Here is a 25,106-nt window from a genome sequence, read left to right on the forward strand (position 1 = left end):
GAGGCTCCAACGTCTCCTTCCTTCCTGGTTCCTGCAGCAGCTGCTGCCGCTGCTCAGCTCAGCTCGGAGAGGAGAGAGCAGGCGACTTAGAGACGGTGACTCAGAGACGGAGCAGCGCGAGGGCCAAGGAACACTGGCGTCCATGGACCCTGGGGTAAGGGGGCCGCACTGGCATCAGCTGATGTTCCCCGAGGGGGCTTCCTCCCACCTGAAGCTGGCGGGTCTGCTCCTCCGGAGATGGGGACCAGAATGGAGGTGGAGAGGGGGCACCCACCTGGCTCCCCTCGACCCCTCACCCTCTACTGACGGAGCCTTCCCTCCACACGCAGGCAATGAGGGGCCAGGACCCCACAGGGCCAGGAAAGAGACACAGAGATACCCAAGCACCGGAAGAGTTTGGGAACTTTCAGTGGCTGAATGCAGGAGTTTCCCCTTGGGTCAGCCTCTGACATCTTGAGCCCCACTGCCCTGAACTTCTGGCCACCCCTACCCCACTGCGTCGCTGTCCCCTCCCGGCTTCAGCTCCATCGGAAGATCTGAGCTGTTTCCCCAGCCTCGGGTGAACCTCGCCCCTCTGGTCCCTTCCCCCATCTCACACACACACAGCCTTATGCATAATTGATCTCTCCGTGGCGCTGGGATGGCCAGGGCTGGTGCCAAGGGCGCCTGTGGGCACTGCTGTGGGACCTGTGTGGACCTCAGTGTGTTCTTGACCACCTCTTCTCCCACCCAGCGTCTCCATCAGCTCAGCCCCCTGCTTTCTCTGGATGGGTGGTACTTCTCAGGAGCCCCAGGGACGGGGGTGGTAGAAAAAAGATGGGGAGGATTTGAGGGGGACTGAGTGTCCAAGGTGGGAATCCTAGGGTGATGTTTGATGGGAGGAGGCACGGGGAAAAGTGGGGGCTGTCTCAGGCCTCAGTTTGCCATGCAGAAAATGGGAGCCTAGGAACTAGGGGATATGGAGACTGATTGGTGGCGAGTCAGGATGAAGGGGTGGGGGCTCTGCAGGAGGATCATGGCAGAGGAATCTCCAAGCCATGGTGGTGGAGGTGCAGGGGGCTTGAAGGAAAGGGAGCTGGACTGAGATCTGGCTTGTCCAGTCTCTGAATTCCTCAGTCCTTTTTCAGAGCCAGTTCCTTCATTCCCCTCCCTCACCTCTGATCACCCCCAGGGAATCCTCCAGAGAAAGCACTGAGTGTTTCCTGGAGCCTGAGAATGTGTGCCCAAGGTGGGGCTGGGCAGACTTCGTGGTTTTCTCTCAGCACCGGCCTGCCTCCTGCGGGCCAGTTCACCTCTGGAGCCGTGGCCACAGTGGGAGGGTGTAGGCAGGGTCAGACTCAGGAGAGGCTTGGCAGGTAAGTGGAAGATGTGTTGGTGAGCTCTTATCTCAGATGGTGGAAGTGGAGAGGTGATAGCAGGGTCTGTGCTAATGGGGTCTCTCTCTTCCTTCAAGGGCCTCATCAGGACAAGGTGACATCGTTTCCCTTCCACCCTGCTCTACGTCCTCAGCGGGGAGTGGCCGCTGCCTTCTCCATGGACTTCCAAGAGAGGGTCCCTCCCTCCCTGGCCGTGAGCACTCAGTCTGCAAAGCCTGGCAGTGTCCAGCAGGTCTGAGGGTGCGGAAGCAGGCAGAGGGTGGGCCTAGCGTGGCTCAGGGGAGGGGCCAATATGGTTGCCTTACCAGCCTCTACCCGCCTCTGTCCTGGACTGCAGGTCTCTGAGCTGTGGGAGGTTGTGGAGGAGCCTCGGGGCCGGCTAGGGGCAGAGGGTATCATGCCCGAGAGGCAGGAAGGCCACCTGCTCAAGAAGAGGAAGTGGCCTCTGAAGGGCTGGCACAAGGTAGAGTGGGCAGGGCCAAGGGTGGGGCCAGATGCTGGGGCAGGATGGGAATGTGGGGGAGGCTGCTGGGCAGTACAAGGTGTTTGCATGTCGAGAAGGAGAAGAAAAGTCCTTGTGTGTGGTTGCTCTCTTCCCCCACCCTTTCCTGTCGGCCTCCCTGTCCTGTTCCTCCTGGGAAACGTCACAGAGATACTTTGTGCTCGAGGATGGGATCCTTCACTATGCGACAACTCGGCAAGATGTGAGTCAGGGCCTCGGCTGGGGGTCGTGGGAGAAGTCTGGCCCCAGAATGCCTGGGCAGGCAGAAGGGCTTCTGGAGTTCGCCTGAGCAGGGTCTGAATCCTAGGTGCACCATTTCTGGGTGTAGGGTCTCGGACAAGTTACTTCCCTAGGCCTCAGCTCCCTCGTCTCTGAAATGGAGAGAGTACAATCCCCCCTTTTGAGGTCATCGTCTTGGTAAGGCTCTCAGTACAGTGCCTGGCACAAAAGTGCCCAAGAAATGGGAGCTTTGTCATCCTCATCTTTGTCCTGTTCTCGTGGTGGGAATAAGGAGTCGAAGGCCTAGACACCTGGGCTCTCTGAGAGGGTGTTTCCTTCCTCAGCTTTGTGGATTCCTGAGGGTGGGAATAGTTTTCCTTGTTCTGTGAATCCCTTGAGCTCAGAATGTCACTTAACAGTGGGGTGTTCTGTGCACAGGAGGACGCCTGACAAGTCCCCGCTGATACTGTGACTCGGGCATGAGGGTGAATCTACTGCCTAAACCTTGAGCCCAGAGTGGGCTCAGGGAGATGGCAGCTCTATCGCCCTGGGGGCCTAAAACCAGCCCCTTTTCCCTCACCAACCCTCCACCCCAGATCACCAAGGGGAAGCTTCATGGCTCCATTGATGTCCGACTGTCTGTCATGTCCATCAACAAAAAGGCCCAGCGCATTGACCTTGATACCGAGGACAACATCTACCACCTCAAGGTGACATCCCCAGGAGCCAGGTGGTGGTTTGGGCCCAAGCCTGGCCGAGGCACTGGAGCATGCAGGAGAGGGGCAGGGGCTGAGGGTTTCCCTGAGTTTGACAAGAAGGGAGTTCCCGTTGTATACAATAGCCAATGGCAAACTGCCCCGTTGGTGTAATGTGAACAGGCACGGAGCTCAGGGCTCAGACACTTGGGGAAGCTGTGTTCTGCCTCCCTGCAAGGGGCCTTTCCATAAACTGGGTTCTATACGGAGAGGCCCTGCTTGCCTGGGCACCAGAGCGCTGACTTGTTGCCCCTGGAAAGCAGCCCCTCCTTTCATGCATCCCTCCCCTTCTCCATCACTTCTGCAGATCAAATCCCAGGACCTGTTCCAGAGCTGGGTGGCCCAGCTGCGTGCCCACCGCCTGGCCCAGCGCCTGGACATGCCCCGAGGCTCGCTGCCAAGCACCACTCATCGGAAGGTAAGATGGGCCCTGGGGTGCAGGAGATGTGGAGATTCAGGGTTGGTGGCTTCGGACAACCGCGAGACCCAGGGAGGCGGGCACTGTGCTCCCTGACCCTTGACTTACCCACAGGCTGCTGGTGCACAGCTTCCAACAGTCAGTGGTGCCTCGGCTCTACCTGGGGTTGGCTCCCGGGAGAAGGTGTCTTCCTGGCTGAGGGACAATGATGGGCTGGACCGCTGCTCTCATGGTGAGGGGCTGCTGGCACACACTTCTGTGGGAGGGGCCCATGCCATCAGGTCTAGGTGGCATCAGCAGTCACAAGGAGGAGAAAATGTTACCTCCATCCCTGCCTCAGGGAGCCCCAGTCTGATGGAGGAGACAGCCTCTGCCTCCCAGCTGATCAGTCTGCTCCAGCCCTGCCCTGGGGAGCCCCATCTTACAGAGGATGAAAGGGCTGTGCCCCACACATAGACAGACATGGACACAGCACCAGGACTCATGAAAGAAAAGATACTGAATGCCACTGCAGGGAGGGGTCCTGAGGACTAGTGCCAGGGGGGGAAGGGGAGTGCCCCAGAATTGGATTCCTGGAGTAGGGGGCCGTGATGGCTTGGGAGAGGGAAGTGCATACTAGGTGGGGAGAGAAAGAACAAGGGCCCCCTGGCCTGTGTGGAGGAAGCAGAGGTAAGATGTGGTCTGGAGACAAAGTGGAGTTTGGGGCACTGGACCTCCCATGAGGCCAGACCAAGGGGTGGGAACTGGGAACTGCTTTGAGCTGATGAGCAGGGGACCGGGAGACAGGCTCAGGATTTCCATGGCTGCCAGGTGAAGTCTTTGGAGGAGGAAGGGAAGCTGAGGGACAGACTTTGGGGTGCCCGGCCAGTGTTGGGAGAGGGACTTCCTTGTTCATTCTTCCCACAGAGCTCTCTGAGTGTCAGGGGAAGCTCCAGGAACTACACAGACTCCTGCAGAGCTTGGAGTCCCTGCACCGGATCCCCTCAGCCCCTGTTATCCCCACACACCAGGTGAGGTCCACGGGGGAGGCAGGGACGTGCCCAGGGCTCTCTCTCCTGCTTGCCATCTTCATCCCCATCACTTCCCTGGGACAGGTCCCCAGTCCCCCACATACGCCGCAGTTTTCTGGAGAGCCACGCGTCTGCCTAGTTGCCTCTACCCTCCGTATCCCAACTGCCTCGGGGTGGTCTCTCTGCCCCTTTGGAGCGACCCCTTCCTCCTGTGCCCACGCGTCTGCCAGGGCGTCGGTCCTCTTCCTCCGGGATGTTGGTTGTCTCTGCACCCTCCTCCGTGGCCATCTGCCTCTCTCCTGGCTTTGCTGGTTGCTGCCCCTTTGCCCCACCCTGAGAGGGGAATTCCCCCACCTCGACTTGCCAGGCCTCAGTGACAACCGAGAGACCCAAGAAGGGGAAACGGACCAGCCGCATGTGGTGCACACAGAGCTTTGCCAAGGACGACACCATTGGACGGGTGAGGTGGACCCCAAGTCGCTGGAGTGGGGTGCTCTGAAGGAGGCTGTCCCCGTCAGTGTTTCCCCTTCACCTACAGGTTGGTCGTCTCCATGGCTCTGTTCCCAACCTGTCTCGCTACCTGGAGTCCCGGGACCCCTCAGGCTCCCGCGGGCTGCCACCCCCAGACTATGCCCACCTGCAGCGCAGTTTCTGGGCCCTGGCCCAGAAGGGTGAGTACATGTTGGAGGGACAGTGAGGAGCAGGTGGGGAGAGGTCTAGGGTGAGGAGTCTGATGGCCTCCCCCTGCCCCCGCAGTGCACAGTTCCCTCAGCAGTGTCCTGGCCGCCCTCACTGCTGAACGGGACCGACTGAGGGACCTGCACCAGGGTTCAGAGCTGTCAAGGATGGGGGTGAGGCTTGGGGACGGGACGGCTGGTGGGAGGAGAGAGCTTGAGGCTGGGACTGCAGGCCTGAGGGTAACAGCAGATCTGGGCGTGAAGGGGGTTGGCAGAGGCAGTCTCCGCATGACGGGGCGGGAAGGGCTTCATCCTCCTGGCACCCTGTCCCCTCACCCTCTCCCTGTAGGTCTCTGAGGCCTCAGCTGGCCCGAGGCGCCTCCACTCACTGTCCATCTCCTCGGACACCACTGCAGATTCTTTCAGCTCCCTCAACCCCGAGGAGGTAGGAGCCGGGGTGGGCTGGGGGGCCGTTTCTCCTGGGCCTTTTTTCCCAGCAGGAGTGGGAAGGCATGGTTGGTTTTCAGACCTGAAACAGCCCAGAAGCCCTGGCTCCAGCCCCTTTACGTAGCAGCAGCAGCAGCCGCGTCTTGGTCGGCCCTGCCTTCACAGTGTGCAGGATGCTTTCCCTTTTAAGGTGGAGTCCTGTGAGCCAGTGACTCTGCCCTCCATTCCACAGATGAGGAAACTGAGACTCAAAGAGTCTGACTGGTGGGCCCAGGCTCCCACAGTTGTGGACGGACAGAGCTGGGACTTAGGGGTTCCCAGCACGGACTCTGGGCCCTACTCCGTGGGTTTGAATTTGGCTTTGCTGCAGCCTGGCTTTGTGACCCTGAGCCTCAGTGTCCTCATCTGCAAAGTGGGGGTAATAATTGTGCCTCCCTCGTTGGGGGAGTGTCAGGATTGTCTGAGTGAGTACATGCAAAGGGCTTGGAGCTGGGCTCAGAGTCAGCGCCCAGGAAGTGTGAGCACTGGAACCTGTGTCTCCTTATTCCCTGGCCAGTGTTCCTTCCACCACACCTTCCTATCCCACTATGCTCGCTGTCCTCTGCATCTCCTCCTGCTCGGCAGGCTGCACACTCAGACAGTGCAGGCCCTGGGTATGCTTCCCTCTCAAGGTAGCTTTCGGGCAAGAGGGAGTGCCTGACGCTCCCGGCTTGGCCTCTGGGGCCTCACACCCGGCCTGATCCCACAGCAAGAAGCTCTGTACATGAAGGGGCGGGAGCTGACACCCCAGCTGTCCCAGAGCAGCATCCTGTCCCTCGCTGATTCCCACACGGAATTCTTTGATGCCTGCGAGGTTCTCCTTTCTGCCAGCTCTTCTGAGAATGAGGTGAGGGAGGAGGGAAGCTGGCAGTGAGGGGTGGGGCCTGGAAATATAAGGGTGGGGTCCTGAGAGACTAGAATCTGTAGATTCCCAAATCCTTCTAACCACCTTCACCACTATCTCTGGGAACATGTCCAAACCTCTTGGGTTCGTGTGGCCCTGCCCAGGAACCTCTGCTGGGGACCCTTCTTCCAGTTTGACATGCTTTATCCTCATTGGCTTCTCCCAAAACTACTGCCTCCACTCCACCCCAGTCATCTTCCTGTGACCCCATTTCAGCCTCGGTGTTCCCTTGCCCCCTACTCTCCAGACCCTGAGTCTTGGTAATTCCCAACCTCCCTTCCCTTTGTGTCCCGCCGAGTCCCTGAGCCGTAGGGCCAGGCTCTCCCCCTCCCAAGGTGGCAGGGCACACTCTGTGACACCAGCCCTCCTGGGGCAGTGTCTTAGGGCTCAGACCCCCCAAATACATTCTCTTCCCCTTCCCACCAAAGGGCTAACTGGGCAGATTCTTGCCAGGCCCTGGGCACTGCCTGGCTGCCCGGGGAGGCCCAGTCTGCCCGGCCTGTCATCTGTCCCGGCTCAGGGCTCAGAGGAGGAGGAGTCGTGCACCAGTGAAGTCACCACCAGCCTGTCCGAGGAGGTGCTGGACCTCAGGCTTGCTGAACGCTGTCAGAAAGGTGGGTTTGTGGGCCGGGTGGGGCTAGAGGTGGGCGGAGAAATGGGGTTTGTCCATGACCCAGGCCCCGCGGGGAAGCAGTCCCTTGTGGTGACTGGTGGGCTCACAGCTTTGGATGCTGACTCCAAAGGTCACCCCAGGAGGTGAGGAAGGTGAATCCGTGAGCTACAGAATGCTCCAGGAGTGGCTCCAGGGATGGGTCAGGCTCAGGCCTGGGGGGCCCGCCTCGGTTCCAGTCTTCTGAGAAGGCTCACATAGGGCCTGATAGAGAGGCAGAAGGTCCACTTTGCCACTCGTTAGCACGGTGGCTTTGGACACGTCATGTTGCATCTTGGAGCCTATCCTCATCTGTAAAATGAGCTGAATAATCTGCATCCTGACGTTGGTTTCTGTGTTTGTGAAAGGAACAGAAGGGAAGGGCGGGGACTTGGGGACGGTTCAGGGGTGCAGGGTTTCTTGCGGTGGGAAGCATCCTCTCTGAGTGGTTCTCAGCCCTGCTGCCCACCTCCGTCCCCCCAGGAGCTCGTCAAGAATTAGATCCCCAGCCGCCCTGCCCCACGCGAGTGGAGACTGGAGCTTGGGAATGAGGGATCTAAGATGCCTCAGGAGCGTGGGAGCCAGCCGAGCCATGGCCCTGCGTGTCTGGATGCCAGTGCCCAGAGGGAGAGTGACACGGCTGGGTGGGCCCCAGGGGGGTGTGTTCCAGGGAGAGCTGCAGGGCCACCCCGCCGCCGCTGCCTGCCAGCGGCCAGCGGGCCTGGGGCTGACGTGAGCCTGTGGAACATACTGCGTAACAACATTGGCAAGGACCTGTCAAAGGTGTCGATGCCCGTGCAGCTCAACGAGCCGCTCAACACCCTGCAGCGGCTCTGCGAGGAGCTCGAGTACAGCAGCCTCCTGGACCAGGCCAGCCGCATAACCGACCCCTGCGAGCGCATGGTACCGGCCCCACCTACCCCTGGGCCAGCCCCAGGCTACCACTTCCTCCCCTGGGCCCCTGTCTTCCAGAAAATCCTGGCTGGGTTCTTCCTTGCTGCTGAAATTCCACCCCAGCACCCTAGTCCTTCCTTGCGGTGGGGTGGCATCTCTTTCTCTGATCCCTCGAGCAGCATCTTCCTGGCCTTCCTCCCACAGGTGTACATCGCAGCCTTTGCTGTCTCTGCCTACTCCTCCACGTACCACCGGGCGGGCTGCAAGCCCTTCAACCCTGTCCTGGGGGAGACCTATGAGTGTGAGCGTCCTGACCGGGGCTTCCGCTTCATCAGTGAGCAGGTGAGCCCTGGCCTCGTGGTGGCTGGGGCGGGGCATGGAGAGAGAGCAGGGGGCAGCTAGCTCTGTGCCAGGCACTGTGCCACATGTGGAGGTGTAGAGCACTCTACTTGAAGGAGCTACCCCGCTTAGTACAGGAGCTTAGAGTGGGACACAGACTTGAACCATAGGAGTCACTGTGCCAGGTTCTAGAGCTGGGATCGTGGACGCTGCTAGGTTATTCAGCTCCCCCTGGAAAGGCAAGCTCTAGGGGGCGATCTTGAGCTGAGTCTTCAAGAATGAATTGGAGTTCGCAGGAGTACAAAGGGGCAGGGAGAATGGGATGTTTCAGGCAGTGTAAAGGATGGATGGAGCATGTTTGGGAAGAGTTTGAGATGGGACTGGAAGACAAGGCCCTGCAGGTGAAGGTAAGGAGCGTTTTGTTTGTTTCTTTTTAAATCCTGGGGAGTTATTGGATGGTTTAAGCAGGAGAGTGACGTGCTCGAATTGCACTTTATAAAGAAGACCCAGGCAGTGGTGTGCGGACAGGTCAGAGATGCCATTAGAGGCATTTCATTCATCTCCCTAAGAGCTGGTGAGGACCTGCACTTAGGCCGTGGCAGCTGGACTGATGGAGGTTGGATTCAAGAGCTATTTGTGGGTTGCCCTTGACAAGACTCAGTGGTCAGCAGCATGTTCTTACAAGTAAGGACTAGGGGAGGTGGTCGATGCGAGAGAGAAGTCTGGGGTGGCCTTGAATTCCTGGATTGGGGGATTCAGTGAGTGTGCGGTGGTGCCACTTAACAGGATGAAGAACATGTGAGGAAGCCCACTGAACTGGGGAGACTCCCTGTCCGTGAGGGCTAGGCTTCAAAGGGAGGGCCCAGTAGGCCCTGGGGCATGTGGGCCTGGAGTTCCTTGGAGAGCACTGGGCAGGGCTCACAAATCGCGGAGTCACCAGCTTTGATGGGGGTGAAGTCCCAGAGTGCTCCTGGGGGAGGGTCTGGGCTCAAGGGCAGCAGGGAAGGTGGAGGAGCTCCGAGGTGGAGCAGGAGGAGGGTGGATGGTCCACGGGACTCGGGAGGGTGTCATTGGCTTCCTGAGTGAGGGAGGTTTCAGAGAAAGGCTGGGGGCCAAGGCTGGATTACAGTGGGTGTGGAATAACATGGAAATAAAAAACAATGACACAGATCAAAATGCAGGAGTTTACCATGAGGGAAAGAGGAGGCAGAGAGAGTGGCAGCCAGAGGAGGGGATGAAGGGTTGAGGCAACTTTTTTGTTTGTTTAGATTTTAAATGTTTTGAAGACGTGGTGAAAAGTTCTCCTGGTACAATATTGTGTACAGTAGGAAAGGGGTCTCCCTCGCACCCCGCCCCTCGGAGGGGACCACCACTGCCAGTGTCTGCCTCAGGCATACGCGAGCAAAGACGTGCACGTCCGGAAGGGGAAGGTTGACTCTTTTTTAAGATGGAAGGAACAGGAGATGTTTCTATTCAGGGAGAAAGAGAAATATAGAGGGGAAGACCGGGGTGCAGAGAGAGGGGGAATGGGAGAAGCAGGGGCCTGCAGGGGCGGTGGGCCACAGTGTGGAGCAGGAGAGGGGCGCGGGCCTGGGAGTGGCCCGGGTGGGAGCCCGTACGGGCGTGAGGCTGGGATGGAAGGGGTTGCCTTCTCCTGCCCTCTGTTCTCCCTCGGATTGTGGGGGTGAATGTGATCTGAAGGGGATGGCTTGGGTGTAGGCCCTCAGGAGGGTTGTGGGTGATGCTCAGGGCCCAGATGTAGACATGCTGTAGGATTAGAAGTTCCCTAGCTGTGTCTGTGTTTCGAGACAGGGTGGGGGTCTAAAGAGCAGGGAGCCGGTGCTGGGAGTTGTGGCGAGTGGTGGCACGAGGTTGTGGAGGGTGCTGGGTGAGAGGGGCGGAAGTGAGGGAGCAGCCTCAGCTGGGCGGGAAGGGGGTGAAGCTGGGGCTGACAGGCCATGACAAAACAGAGCAGCCAGGGACCTGGCAGTCTCAGCAGGGGATGGGGAGAGGCCAGGCAGGCAGGCAGGCTGTGGGATACCAGAGTTCAAGGTTCCAGGTTTTCCAAGGGGTTTTCCAAGGGTGTAGCGTGGAGGGTGCAGGGTGACGGTCATCTTTGGGGAGAAAATGGCGAGGGAAGAGAGTCCACAGGGGAGGGCCGGCTTCCAGGCAGGCCGTGCGGGGAGGCCCCACCTGTCACTGCTGGGGGACTTTGTAGGCTTGAGCAGTGGTTCTGGAGGACACCATAGACAGCACTGGCAAGGAGGACCCTAGAGGGGAGTGAGTAAAAAGGGAGGACATAGGGGCCTTATGGGAAAAGAGAGGATGATGGAATTTAGGTGGTGGCCAGACAACAGGGACAAGAGACCTGGAACTAACTGGTGTTCTGGTTTGCAGGAGAACTGGCGTGGGGGTAAGGGAGTTTGGGGGGCCGTGGGGTCAGGAGCAGACCTCGCGGTCCTCAGCAGCAGGCTCAAGAGAACTTCCTTGCTCATCCAGGTCTCCCATCACCCCCCCATCTCGGCGTGCCATGCGGAGTCTGAGAACTTCATCTTCTGGCAAGGTGAGGGGGGCCTGGGGGTGAAGGGCAGATGGAGAGGGGCGGAAACACACTCTGGTCTTATCTGTGCGTTCCTCTCCCTCCCCGACCCCAACTCCAGACATGAAGTGGAAGAACAAGTTCTGGGGCAAATCCTTGGAGATTGTGCCTGTGGGGACAGTCAATGTCAGCCTGCCCAGGTGAGTATTCCTAAGTGCTGTGCAGCCAGGCCCAGCCCCCAGGCTGTCCTCCAGGCTGGGATGGGGAGGTGGCAGGGACAGGGCAGAAAGGTCTGGCCTGAAGCTGCTTGTGGTGGGGCAGTGTCTGTACATTTTACACCTATATTTACAGCGGTTGCCAATAAAGAAAGGTGAAAAATCTTGGAATGGCAGAGCTGGGAGGGCTCATTGAGGTCATCTGATGTGGTGGCTTTCACACTTTTTTGACCATGACTCACAGTAAGAAACGCATTTGAGACTTCAAGCCAGCACACGCACACACACCCATCCACACCCCCCCACACCTACCCACCCCCACCACCGAAACCTAAAGTGAACTCAGGGCTGGTCACAAACTACCCATGAAACACATCATCTAGCTCATTTTAGAGGTGGGGACTGCAGCCAGAGACAAAGAGGGCCTTAGAGGGGCCTACATGGCCAGCACGGTCCAGGGGTTCGTAAAGTTCTGTGTGGAGATCCCAGACTTCAGGATCAGAAGTCCTGGGTGCGAGTCTTGGTTCTGTCACTGAATAGTTATGCAAGCAACAAAAAGATGCCTCAGAGCCTTGAACGTGCCCTTCTATAAAACGAGAGGAATAAGGAATACCCGATAGAAGTGGGGCGTAAGCAGAATGATATATGGCAACAGAGCCGTGGGGCCCCGTCTGTGGTCTCACGCCCGTGACTTAGGCACTCAGGAGCTTTATCTGTGAGTGGAGGCGTGTTAATGGAATACTTTCTGTGAAGGCTGCTCTGCTTTATGAATCACTCATCCTTCATGGCAGAGCCAGGACCAGGACGCCGGCCTTCCTTCCACACACCCACGTGACCTGCTTCAGCCAGACAGGCACTCCTTGGCTCAGGGTGGCACTTGTACCCCAGGGCCGGCCAACTGCCCTCCCATACTGTCTCTCTCAGGTTTGGGGACCACTTTGAGTGGAACAAGGTGACGTCCTGTATTCACAACATCCTGAGTGGCCAGCGCTGGATCGAGCATTATGGGGAGGTGCTCATCCGGAACACGCAGGACAGCTCCTGCCACTGCAAGATCACCTTCTGCAAGGTGGGCACACACCTTGGCCCGCCTGGCTGCCCCCAGCGGTTCACCCTGGGGAAGGGGAGGGGACACCTCCCTAAGCCTCCTGCCCCGACCCCACCCCAGGCCAAGTACTGGAGCTCCAACGTGCATGAGGTGCAGGGTGCTGTGTTCAGCCGGAGCGGCCGTGTCCTCCACCGCCTCTTCGGGAAGTGGCACGAGGGGCTATACCGGGGACCCCCGCCCAGCAGTCAGTGCATCTGGAAACCCAGTAAGTGGGGTGGTTGGGGAGGGCCGGGCAGGGGGAGGGCAGCTCTGGCACAGTCCACCTGCTCCAGCCTCTCACCTTCCCCACAGACTCGATGCCCCCAGACCACGAGCGGAACTTCGGCTTCACTCAGTTTGCCCTGGAGCTGAATGAGCTGACGGCAGAGCTGAAACGGTCGCTGCCTTCCACGGACACGCGGCTCCGGCCGGACCAGAGGTCAGTGCCCGGCAGCTGTGGCCCTAGTGTCCCCAGGCTCCTCCCTCCTCCTTGGGGTTTCCACACACAGCTGGGCCTGGGTCTGTCTTCCTTGAGTTGCCTCAGGGAGATGAGGCCTGTTTGGGAGCAGAGCTGGGCAGAGGACAGAGGCCTTGGATTTGGGGGTCCCTCAAATTCAGTTCCCCTGACTATAGTCTGGATGCTCAGGTACCTGGAAGAGGGGAACATACAGGCCGCTGAGGCCCAGAAGAGAAGGATCGAGCAGCTCCAGCGAGACAGGCGCAGAGTGATGGAGGAGAACAATATCATCCATCAGGCTCGCTTCTTCAGGTGCCTCTGCCCTCGCCCTGGGTCTCTGCCGTCCAGGCTCCCCTCCTCGTCCCCTCTAGTTCCTTCCTGCTTTGAGTGGGGCCAGCAGTGGGAGGCAGCGTCTCGGGACCCCAGCCTTAATTCTCGCTCTTCCCCCAGGCGGCAGACGGACAGCAGTGGGAAGGAGTGGTGGGTGACGAACAACACATACTGGCGGCTTCGGGCCGAGCCAGGCTACGGGAACCTGGACGGGGCTGTGCTCTGGTAGCCCTGGCCCTGGGGGCAGGAGGCTCTGCTTCCTCCCTCCTGCCTCCACCCCCACCACGGACACATGGGCAAAGACAGGCTCCCCGACTCACCGCCCTAGAGACCAAAGGGGCCCCCTGGCTCTGGCCGTTCCCCTCTGCTGGCCAGAGGGGCTGCATCTCAGCCCATCGCCCTCCCTGTATTTGAGGTGGGAGTCAGGATTCGTGCTTCCCCAGTTTTGTTGCCCCGGACAACCAGCATGTAAGACCCTTCTTGCTCTGTCATCCCCCTCCCTGTCCCCTGGGTACTTGGGGGAGACTCCAGGCTTTCCAGGATCTGTTCCCCATTTCAGTGCCTTCTAGGACACAGGGGACCCCTTGATGCCCCCAGGCTTCCTGTGCGCAGGGCTCTGGCCCCAGCTGTGTGGTTGGAGTGAGTGAGGGAGAGGAGATGGCCTTTTTTCCCACCCTGTCCCTCTGGAGCCCTTCTCCGGCATCTTCTTCCCTGTGCCCTGGCCCAGTGGGGCGCCCTGTGCTTGGTCTCTGGCAATCTCTCCCGTCCTCCTGGATCCCCTCCTCCCAAACCACAAAGCGCCTGCAGCTTCGAGCTCCTTTGTCCCTGGTCCTCAAGTGGTTTCCTTCAGTCTCAACTCAGAGGGTCCCCCCAGAGCAGATGAGGCCTCTCCAAGAGGCAGGGGACAGACAGAGCCGGCAGGATGCCCGGCCTCAGACCCACTGGCAGTGCGTGAGCATGTTGAGAGTGTAAGCTTGTGTTAGAAGAGTGTGGTGTGTGTGTGTGTGTACCCGTGTACTGCTTGCAGGCGAGCAGCATTCCTAATGTAGCCCGACGTCTCCCCTGCTGGGTGTCTGCCACCATTGCTGCTCATTTTCACAGTCTGCCTCTGATTAAGGTGAATCGCTATGACATTCCAAGCTCCAATAAAGACTGTCTCAAACTTTGGCCCGTGACCATTCATTTAAAAACACGTGTGCTCAAGCTCTGAAGGCCTGTAGCCACCCACTCACCTGGGCTCAGAATCCAATGTCAGCTCTCTCCCATAGTCCTCCCATCCTGTCAGTTGTGCTTCAGGTACCTCTCAGCTCTGGCCCCTGCTGTTGATTGCACCTGGCCCAGGCTGGGCCCTCATACACCCTTGCCTGGACTATTCCAGTAGTCTCAAAGCCTCCATCACTTCCATCTGAATGCTGGCTTTCAGGGAATATTTTCAAAGAGAAATATGGCACCTCATGCCTCTTCAAATACGTCCATTGTTTCTGAGTGCCTAGAGGAAAAATCCAAACTCCAACCAGGCAGAAAACAATGTGTGGTCCCTGTCCCCTTCTGGCGTGGAGGGCTGACACCCCAGCGTCCTCTGTCAGATCTGTTCTCCCTTGCATTGCCACCCTCCGCCCCCCCTCAGTTAGCGAGCAGCGTTCAAGAAAGGTGAGAAGGAGGAGGGGACAGGAGAGCAGGGCAAGCTCCAGTTTCTCCTGCTCCCCCGCCACCGAGGCTGAGTTCAGATCCCAGCTCTGTTATTCCAGATCCGTGTGATCTTGGTCAAGGGCCTTACCTCTCTGTTCAGAGCTTTCATTCCCTCATTTGATTCTTGCGTATCTTACAGGAACATGTGTGTGAAGTGTCCCAGGCTCCTGATTTCATTAGTTGTCTCTTAGCCCCCCACCCGACTCCACTGCAACAACAGGCCCCAGGCCCTGCCCTGGCTTGAGAGATGTCCCTAGAGGAAGTCATGCTTCCTCTGGGGGCCCCTGAGCTATGGCAGCCCTTCCAATCCGAGTCCTTTTCTTCTTCGCACTCCCCCAGCCCTGCGGGAGGGGTGGTGGTCAACATTCCCACACCTTATTTATGGAGAGTGTTGAAGTTACAACAAACACGCTTGTCCTGACAGCATGTAGCAGAAATAACCTCAGCCCACTCCAAAAAAAGCCAGAGGCTGTGCATATTCAGGATCCTTTTAAAACAGGTGCACTGCCCTCCTCCCCACCTGTTCCACTCAGAGCAATGTAGAGCCCAACTGACCAGCCTGTGTTCAACTTCCACGTAGTTTAAGAACTAGAGTTTCAAATAGACCAAACCCAAAGTTATTTTTCAAATGGAGACAAGACCAGCAACTCTTCTGCCCATGGGAACCAAGCCCTCTGGCTTGTGCTGTCTAGCCCAGCATCCTCTCCCAGCCCAGGCACTGACTCACTGTTGGGAAAATGGTCAAATTGGTTTGGCTCTTGCTGGGGCATTCCCTGCTGGAGGACTGTCGTCTTCTTAGAAACCCTCCATTTGGCCAGGGTTTGGTGGGTCACTGCTGACGGGGCACTCTGGCCAGGCTGAGGGGATCCTGGAGCTCGGGCCCCAGGCTGGGCTCTGTGGACAGAGTATGAAGGGCCCAAAGCAGCTGTGGGTGCAGAGGGTGGCGGCCACCTCTCAGACATAGGAAGATGGGTGGAGGGTGCTCAAGTCTGGTCTGAGGAAGGAATGGTGAGCCCTGTTCTCATGTCTATCTCGGTCTAGTCTGATGACACACAGGACGGCTCACCACTAGGCTCTGGGGCAGCCCAGGACAGACCGGACCCTGGCCTTTGCTGGAGGATCTGGTGGTCCTGGGGCAAAGAGGAGGGATGTGGGCTTTAGGGCCCTACATCTTGACTCAGCTTGGGTGAGGTGCAAGGCGGAACACACCAGTTTGTAAAGCCAGGGACCTACTTCTCTGGATGAGCGAAGAAGGTCAGAGCTTGAACAGCACAGGAAACACCTGGGCCCAACAATGGTGGCCAAGGAAGAGGGAGATGAGCAAGAGGGTCAGTCTTCACCTCACTGCCTTGAACTTACCAACCCCAAACCACTCTACCCAGACAGAGCTAAAAGTTGTCATTTAAATTTAGCTGTTGAATGGCTGATGGAGATGCCTGTGTTGCCAGGGGCAAAAACCAGCTGAAAATACTTATAACCTCCCAATTCCCTGAATCTTCTGAATAAAGGGTGGTTTGGGGTGTGTGTGCATATGTATTTGTAAGAAACCAGACAGAGGAAAGAGGCTGAACCAGTTGAGGAGCCAGCTGTCAAAGATAAACACAGACACTAGTTGAAGTGGCGAAAACAGATTTCATTCAGTGACTGCTGACAATAGGGAAGAGCTGAGCTCCATTCTGATCTGTGCAGAGGTGACTGGGCGTTTAAAGGGAGAATGAGGGAGTGGGAAGGGGCCGGGCGGGGCTCCGGTAGAGTCAGAGAAGTGAAAGATTAGCAAGGGTTGCTCAGTGTAACTGTGATTAGGCCAGGGGTGCCTGCTCCACGGCAGTTATCAAAGTCAGGATTCTCTCCTCCCACAGAGCTGGGAGACAGCTCTATCCCTCTCGATGATGATATTTCAAAGGAGCGGCTTTCAGGTCCTTGAGAAAGACAGTCCTGAGTTGTAGGAGAGGCATGTAGACCTCAAAGGGACAGAGGAAGGAGTCATAATTGTGAGCCCTTTTTAGAAAATGCTCTAAGAAGGGGAAGTTGCGGGGGGGGGGTGGTCTCTTGTTGGGTGTTGGCTAGAACCACAGTACGCTCTCGTGGCAGCATCGAGCCTTCTCAGGCAGGCATATTATTTTATTTTATTTTTTTTTAAAGATTGGCCCCTGAGCTAACAACTGTTGCCAATCTTCTTTTTTTTTTTCTCCTGCTTTTTCTCTCCAAATCCTCCCAGTACATAGTTGCATACTTTAGCTGTGGGTCCTTCTAGTTGTGGCACGTGGGACACCGCCTCAACGTGGCCTGACGAGCAGTGCCATGTCTGAGCCCAGGATCTGAACCGGTGAAACCCTGGGCCACCGAAGCGGAGCATGTGAATTAACCACTCGACCACGGTGCCGGCCCCTCCTGCCGGCATTTTAAAGAGGGGCTGGGTCATCCTCAGGATATCCTTGGGACACGGCCTTGTGCTGCTGGAAGCTGGGCTGGCGTCTGGTGCAGGGGGCTGATTGGAGGCCTTACTGCTGAGTTCTGCAGTTCTCACAGGGCACTTCATGGCCCCTCCCTGAGGTCAGGGAGGTCCCGATCCTCCTGAAGCTGGAGTGGGTGTTCAGGGTGGAAGGAGGCTGACAGGCCAGTACTTGCCTCCCTGTTCCCCCGGATGGCAGGTAGCCGAGGTGGATGTGAGTGGGGCTTCCCACTGCTCTGCTGCAAGCAGAGAAGGCAAGCAGTGGGGGCAGTGGGGAGGGGTACCCGCAGTTCCTGGCTGATGCCTGCTGAGGAGGCAAAGGCGTTGCTGTCTGACCTTGAGTCTGCTGGTTTCCATCTGTCCTAGAAGGGCCCCTGGATCTCCTTTCCTAGGCTGTCCTATTCTGGTCCCAGTTCTCCATGGGCACCTTAGAGATCAGGGGTTACAGCCTCTGGCCCTGTCCAACTTCTTTAGGGAATGTTCAGGGGGGACACTTGCGGCTGGATCATTAGCTTAAAGATGCCCCCTTCCTGGAAAGGACTCACTGAACAAGTGGCTTCCTCTTTTAAAGACTCTCTTGTTTCAGCACGGGCAGAAAAGGAGGTGGGACTTAGCACCTTCCCGCTGGGACCCATCTCTGTGCCCCTTAGGTGGTCAGGGAGGGCAGCATAGACTTCAGAGGGACCCTCACAGGCTGGTCTGGGCCGAGGCTTGCTCAACCAATGACCTATTCCTGGTACAGACACGTAACCGGACCACCTGGCCTAAAGGTGTAGGACAGATCCACCCCGATTCTTGCCACACCTGTCCCCTAAGAGCCAATGCAGAGAGGGTCACTGAGAGCTCTTGAGATCTCCAACAGACCAGCATCAGCTCAGCATGCGGCTCTGGGGCGAGGTGCCCCAGGGGCTGAGGGAGCTTAGCCCTGGGAGTGGGGGTTCTAGAGTGCTACCTGTGTCTCATTAACATATCTCATCACACAGTACAAAATCCTCAGGTCACTGAAAGATGTTTCCAGGCCCTAATGTATGTGGAGGGGGTAGTTTCATCTGGGTAAGTCCAAACCGATGGCATTCTGCCTTGTGTTGCCAGGACCCTGGGGATGCTGGGCCTCGCTGGTTCCTAACAGGAGAGGCCTCTCAAAGTGATGGGTGGGCTGGGCTGGGCTGGGCTGTGGGAAGGGTGTGGGTGGAAGAAGAAATTGGAAGGATTGGGGCAGGAGCAGCAGGAGAGAGAATCAAGATGACAGTCAGCTTCAGAGTCTGTGTATCCAGGACTGAGGTGGTGAGATTCTTCAAGCATCCTCGAGAGGGCGCCTGTGGCTCTTGAAAGGACCAACTCAGGAGCATCCTGAGCCCACCTGGCAGGTGGTTGCGCCCGCTGTCTGCTCAGAGCATCAGGACCCCACGAATCTGGCAGTGGCTGGGGCCCAGCTTGGCAGTGACAAACGACAGTGGCAGGCACTCTACCAGCCCACATTGCTGCAGATTCCCAGTACACTCAAGCTCTGCCCACCTTCGCTCTCAGAGAACACTCACTGGGTCAGGAAGCCCCTTCTCTGGGAGACCCAGGTGTCCTCAACCACTCCCAGAAACAGTCTGGGGGAGGACAATGAGGTCCCCTTTACTGGTGCCTCTTCACTGCCAGGGAACAGCCCCCCAGGACAACTGGTCCAGGACCCCCACCCCCACCCCCATGGAACCCTCATAAGAGAACTCTCTCCTAAGTTTCCACTAAGATTCTTCTTCGGTAGCCCCAGAGCCATCACACACTGGGCTGGAACCTTGAATTTAGTCTTGTGCCCTAACTCTGAACTTCCAAACAGTGGAGAGTAGGAAGAGGACCTCCCGTTAGGTCCAGACAAGAGGTGCCCCTGCCAGGGCCCCTGCTTGAGAAGGTTGGGCCCTGGCTTTCCTCTGACAGCGCCCCTCCCCATGGGGCTAGAATCAGTGAGGCGGAGGACTGTGGTACCCGACCCCTCACAGATGACACTCCCGGTACCTGGGCCCCTGGAGTTCCTGACCAGTTCGCTTCTCGACCACAGTGCAGGTATCTTTCCCAGGTACAGCCTGTCGAGGGTTGACTGTGCCTGCCGGTGGGTGTACCCCCTCCCAATGCATGACAGACTTGGGGTCAGCCACTGGCCTAGGGCCACATCTGCTTACCCTGGAGAGGAACTCAGAGGAGTCTGAGAATTCAAAATTCAAACCTGGCCTTTCAGGTCATAGCGAAGTTATATTTTGTCAAGGTTGGAAGATAGAACATATTTTTATCTAAGTCGTTGGTTTGGTTTGTAACGCTTAAGTATTTAACATATGACACATGGGCCTGTGTTTGTACTCCTGTCCTGGGCCCTCCAAATGTTAGAGGTGGGCCTGAGACGATTCCTTGTGTGGTGCTTCTGAAGGGTGTGAGTGGGGTAGCGGGTGGGATCCACTGTGCCCTCCTGGGAGGGATGAGATTGGCGGTGGGAAGGGAGCTAGGCCCGTGTCCGTTTAGCAGAGAAGTCTTGTTTGATGTGGGAAGTCATCGCAGGAGAGAGCTAGAGAAGGTGGGAGGTGGGGAGGTGGGGAGGTGGGGAGGTGGGGAGGTGGGGAGGGCGGGGCACACTAGCCCTCCCTCCCTTCCCCACCACTTAGCACAATATTCCAGGCCCAGGGCAGCCTCTGTCCTCCAAATTAGGCCATCAGAGGTCAGCAAACTCCCCTTCCACCACCTGCGAGGTGGGCGGGCAGGGAAGAGCAATGGACTAAGAGCCAAAAGATCTGAGTTCCGGGCCTGGCTCTACCATTTATTCTCTTCCTCCTTTGCCACCCCTGCAGAGTGGTTGTAATGCTAAAGCCCCAGCTCCCTTACAGGTTTCTCTCCTTTGTCAAAGCAGATGGTGGGACTCAGCATCGTCCAAGCAGTGGAGCACCAGACAAGGGTGGCTTCAATGACCTGGACCAGAGTCACCAGGGGCTTTGCTGCCCCCACACCTGGGGCCTCCCACTGCAGCGGGACATCCTCCCTGAGGGAGAGGGAAGCAGAGTTCCCCTGCACGTGTGCAGACGCCAGCTGGTGCCTTAAGTTTCCCAATACTTTTGCCAAGAAAAGGATACAAAGTATCTCCCCCAAACGGTGGGGGCTCAGGCACCGGTCAAGGGGGAGCGGGCAGCACCCTTCATGACTGCGGTCCCCTTCACCATCAGTCCCTGAGAGAGAACACAGCATCCTCACGGTAGTTGACGGATCCTCCGCCCCAATTAAGGAGCCTGGGGCTGTGGGGAGTTCCTGCCCCACCCACCTCACACCCAGAGAGAAACCTGGCTAAAAGGGGACAGAAAGTCCTGCAAGGGCAGCAAGTCCCAGGCTGGCAAACATGAAGGCTGAGGAGACAGAAACGGGCACCGGCCCCAGGCGTCACCTTCAGCGCGCTCTGGCACCGACTCGGGGTGGCCCGGGGTGGGAGGGGGCCGGGCGCGTGTGGACAGCCAGCTTCGCAGGAGCATCGCGGGCAGAGCCGCTCCATCCAGGCAGCGGCTCGGGTGCAGCTGGCCCGGCGGCCGCGGGGCGGAGCCCGAGGACCAGAGACGCCCGAGCGCGGGGACTCGGCCGGGCGGGAGGGACCCAGCGCCGCGTCCTCTGTGGGTCGCCTCTGTCTGCAGCGCGTGAGCTCTGCCCGTGTCTCCGCGCTCTCCCTCCGCGCACACCAGTTCGGGGCCCCTCCTCCAACACGCGCACCTTGGCGCTGCTGCACCCGGACCGAGCCCTCCAGCCTGCAGCCCGCCCTCCGCAGAGAGGGCAGGCCCAGGGCGCCCCAATCTTGGACGGCCTCCCCCAACAGCTCGTCCATTCGCCCCCTCCATCTCAACGGGTGTGGGGTGTGTCCCGGGAATGAACTTCCGGAAAAGCATGTCTTGACCGACAGGAGGACAGACAAGGGGCAGCATGGGCCAGAAGAGCAATAAGGGATGAAGACAAGAGGTGTAGAGGCAGGGACGCGGGGAAGCAGAATAATTTAGGCCCCATGTCATGGAGAGGAGGCGGTGATTCTCTTTGCAGGTTGTCAATTTTCCTTGCATTTCTTTAAAACAACAACACAGCACAAGTATTTTTTTTACCCCCTCCCCGTCCCTGTTAAAAATAATGCTTGTTGGGCGGTCGGTCCGCAGGCGGGTGGTTAGGTTCGGCGCGCTCAGCTTAGGCGGCCCAGGTTTCCGGGTTCAGATCCTGGGGGCCGACCTACACCATTCATCAGCCATGTGGAGGCAGCGACCCGTATATAAAGTGGAGGAAGATTGCTACTGATGTTAGCTCACAGTTAATCTTCCTCAAGCAAAAAAAAGAATTAGTAATGGATGTTAGCTCAGGGCTAATCTTCCTTAGGGGGAAAAAAAAAGGAAAAATAATGCGTGTTCATTGTTGGACAATTAGAAAATAACAAAAAAAGAAAATGAAGAAAAAGTTAAAATAGCCCAGAATCCCATATCCCAGGGACTGTCCTTCAATTAGTAACTTTTTCTTCCATAAAGATTATGTGATCACACCATATATAGTTTTGGATCCTACATCAGGACCACATTCCCATATCACAGTCTTCAAAAATGTGATTTTCAAAGTATGCATAATATTCCATTGAAGAATAGGAAGTTCAGATTTAGAACCTTGAAAATATATCGCAATAACACAGCCATGAAAATGTTTGAATCTTTGTCCACGTTTGATTTTTTAGGCTAAATTACCAAAAAAAAAATGGATCTAATGCAGTGGGTTTCAAGGCTGGCTGCACATTGCGTTGCTCCAAGAAGCTTTACGAAAGACCGCACCAGGGTGGTCTGGACGGAGCCAGGGCCTTGCTGGTTTGAAAAGGCTCCTCGGTGATTCTCGTGCACAACCTGGGTTGATGGCCACTGGCTGAAGGGCAGGAACATTTTATCTCAGTTTATTTTTATGCTGAAAGTGATACACACTCCTAGAAAAATATTCAAACAAAAAGAGAAGGATAAAAGACATAAGACATAATATACATCCTGCCCCCACATTCTCTCCCACTCCCGGGGGTCCCCCCATTAGTCGTTTGGTGCTCGTGGCCCTGCCTTGTTCAATGTGTGCGTCCGTGTATAAATACACGTGTATGTTCAAACACTGAGGTGTGTACACGGTGGGGAATGGCATATCAGGCAAACAACAGCAGTTTCCTCCCCTTCACACAAATAAATAAATACATGCTCATTATAAAGCCAAATCAAACGGTAAGGTAGTGTACCCCAAAGGAAGTAGATTCCAGGCACTGGCAACCCGAGTCCAGTATCAGGTAAGCTAAACAACAATGCCAACCATTATTAGAATTGCATTTTGAACACTGCGGGTTTTGTGAGCAGAATGGAAAGGAGGGGAGCCACGGATGTTTTGGGGAGAGCAGCAAAGAGCAAACTGCACTAGTTCAGGGGAAAGATGGCATTCATGGGACTGGTGCTAGAGATGATGTTGCGTCCCCCAACATTCATGTGTTGAAACGTAACCCCCAAGGTGATGGTATTATCCAGAGGTGGGGCCTTTGGGAGATCATTAGGTTGTGAGGGTGGAGCCCTTGTGAATGGGATTAGTGCCCTTATAGAAGAGACCCCAGCAAGTTCCCTGGCCTTTTCTGCCATGTGAGGACACAGTGAGAAGGCAGCCATCTATGAACCAGGAAGCAGGGTCTCGCCAAATTTGTGTTGCCTTGATCCTGGACTTCTTGGCCTCCAGAAATGTGAGAAATAAATTTCTGTTGTTTATAAGCCACCCAGTCTATGGCATTCTGTTATGGCAGCCCAAACAGACTGAGACAGGCCGCTGGCACTGCCTTTGGAGAGCTCTCTAGTCCACCCGCCCCATCCACACCTTGCTTCCCTCGCTGCCCCTGGACTCCATGTTCACCGACTGGACCAGCCTCTCCACGGAACCTCCTGCCTCCTTGTACCTCTCTCCTTCCTGCTGGTCTCCAACCTTGGATCTTCCCACGGTCTGCTCCTGCACATGGGCAGGAGAACGCCGGGGTTGGGGGGCAAATTCCCCAGCTATGGATGGACAAGGACTTTCATAGATATGAGATTATGTCAAAGTCTTCAGCAATAGTTCAGAGTCTATTTGCATTTGAGCAACTGCGTAATCCATTCTCCTCTCCAGTCCTTACCAACCTTCACTCACTTCCAGAACCTTTTAACCAAAACAGACTCACTCAAATATCTATGTTTTGTTATACTTGATAATAATTTTTGTTTTTTTAATATTAAAGTGACAATGGTTATTCTTTCTTCTCCAGTGGATTTTGGTCATTTGTATCCCGAGAAAATTACCCATTTAATCCGCATTTCCAAGGATATCAGTACGTAGTTGTATGTGTTGTTCACTCATAATTATTTTCATTAACCCAATAACTGTTAGCATACCCCTTTCTTAATTCTCAAAATTTATTTCTGTCTGAAGGCTAAAATTAAAAAGACTGATAATATGAAGCGTTAGAAAGGATATAGAGCAATAGATCTCTCATCCGTTGCTGGTGAGAGTGTAAATTGGTACAACCACTTGGAAAATTGTCAATATATACTAAAGCTAAAAATACACATACCCTAAGACCAATGATTCCACTCCTAGCCATATTCCCAACAGGAATGAATGCATGTGTTCCCCAAAAGACAGTTACAAGAATGTTCCTAACATTGATTGTTCATTATTACCAAAATACTCGATACATCCCAAATGTCCATCAGGAGGAGAATGGATAAATAAACTGTGAAATGTTTATACAGTGGAAAACAGAACAACAGAGCAATGAAAAAAGAAAGTACTGCTACTTACAACAACATGAATGAATATCACAGACATAATACTGAGCAACAGGAAGAACAAGGAAAAGCCCATGGTAATGGTTAAGGCCAAAGCCACTTAAACCAGTTAGCAGTTGATTCAGCTTCCTGTGTTAGAGAGAGAAATCCCAGGATGATCACTCCTCTGATTACCTGACGGGGATAATCTATAATCCAATGGCACCAAATATCTCCTGCCTGAGCTCAAAATTGCCATTATCTGCAGCACAGAAACCTTCCTGAGACTTCGAGATACCCAACGGAACATTCTCTGTGAGACATCCAGATCTAGATAATATTCCTGTCTATTCCTCTGATTCTGATATGTTAGTGAAAGAGGCCAGGCTAGGCTATGACTCTATCCCTTTCCGCTATCTTCTCTCTGCCACTTGTGGTGAAGCGGTAGCAGTGAGAACTGGGTCCACGTCCAGCATCCGGTGGAGAAGGAAAGCCCAAGCATCTTAACTCCAAGCCTGGACCCAGTACATATCCTTGGGAAAAATCCAGAACCAGAAAAATCAACAGGTCCCTAATTTAGAGTTGAGAACACTAATGATTTAGGATAGTGTTGCAAAATCCTGAAGGGTGAAGGGAGGAGAGATTATTTTTATCTCAGGGAAAGGAAGCGCTGCCGGACAGTTGAGATGACGCTGATCTGTCCAGGGTGCTGATAACTCACAAGCCAGCCTGCCAACCAGGTTGGAAAAATTTGATGCTGATGGTGAAATTAGCTCCAGTGGCCTTACGGCTTCCAGTCTCAAGAAGAACTGAGGGTCCAGACTCTTCCCTGTCACCCTCACCTCGGAGAAAATTAACTCAGAGACAGCCTTGCTGTACCCAATAGACTAGGATCCCAAAGAGACTTGAAAAGAGTTACAAAGCTCAAAAAGAAGCACAACTAAAATTACCTTAAGAGTACATGAGCATAAGATAACAAAATTTTTAACAAAGAAATAGTAAGCTCACAACTCAGGATAGTGGTAAACTCCAGCGGAGACCAAGGGAGTTGAACAGGAAAGTGGTCACAGAGAGAGGCAGTTATTGGTATTGTTTTGATTCTTAATTTGAATATTTGATTCATAGGCATTTATTTTGACATTACACTTTAAGTCCTAACTATATGCCACATGTATTGTTTATATGCACCAAAAATGCAATATAAAGGATAATGAAGATTAAGAATATTCCTTAAAAGAATCTTGAAAAGAATTAAGCCTAGGGACGTGTTTTCCTGGTGCTGGAAGAATTGGACCACCCAAGAAATGAAAGTTTTTGTTC

The 25,106-nt window shown here is 55.7% G+C and overlaps 1 protein-coding gene across 2 annotated transcripts; it reads left to right on the plus strand.

Moving 5' to 3' along the window:
- Nucleotides 1–15: 15 nt before the first annotated feature.
- OSBPL7 (oxysterol binding protein like 7) lies at nt 16–14,024 on the plus strand. 2 transcript variants are annotated; one of them, XM_014833832.3, is made up of 23 exons: nt 16–154; nt 1,454–1,608; nt 1,714–1,839; nt 2,027–2,080; nt 2,694–2,807; nt 3,160–3,270; nt 3,385–3,502; nt 4,177–4,280; nt 4,648–4,740; nt 4,819–4,951; nt 5,037–5,131; nt 5,307–5,402; nt 6,153–6,290; nt 6,868–6,961; nt 7,652–7,899; nt 8,095–8,232; nt 10,729–10,792; nt 10,890–10,968; nt 11,908–12,052; nt 12,152–12,296; nt 12,383–12,509; nt 12,717–12,839; nt 12,978–14,024. In XM_014833832.3, exons 2-23 carry the CDS (start codon nt 1,534–1,536, stop codon nt 13,084–13,086), a joined length of 2,529 nt encoding a protein of 842 aa, XP_014689318.1. In that variant the 5' UTR covers nt 16–154; nt 1,454–1,533; the 3' UTR covers nt 13,087–14,024. The 2 variants fall into 2 exon arrangements, with proteins under 2 accessions (XP_014689318.1, XP_044600345.1); XM_044744410.1 differs by lacking the exon at nt 16–154 and having other exon boundaries at nt 1,487–1,616.
- Nucleotides 14,025–25,106: the final 11,082 nt, after the last annotated feature.

Source organism: Equus asinus, chromosome 13, assembly GCF_041296235.1.
Source record: "Equus asinus isolate D_3611 breed Donkey chromosome 13, EquAss-T2T_v2, whole genome shotgun sequence".
Lineage (NCBI taxonomy): Eukaryota > Metazoa > Chordata > Mammalia > Perissodactyla > Equidae > Equus > Equus asinus.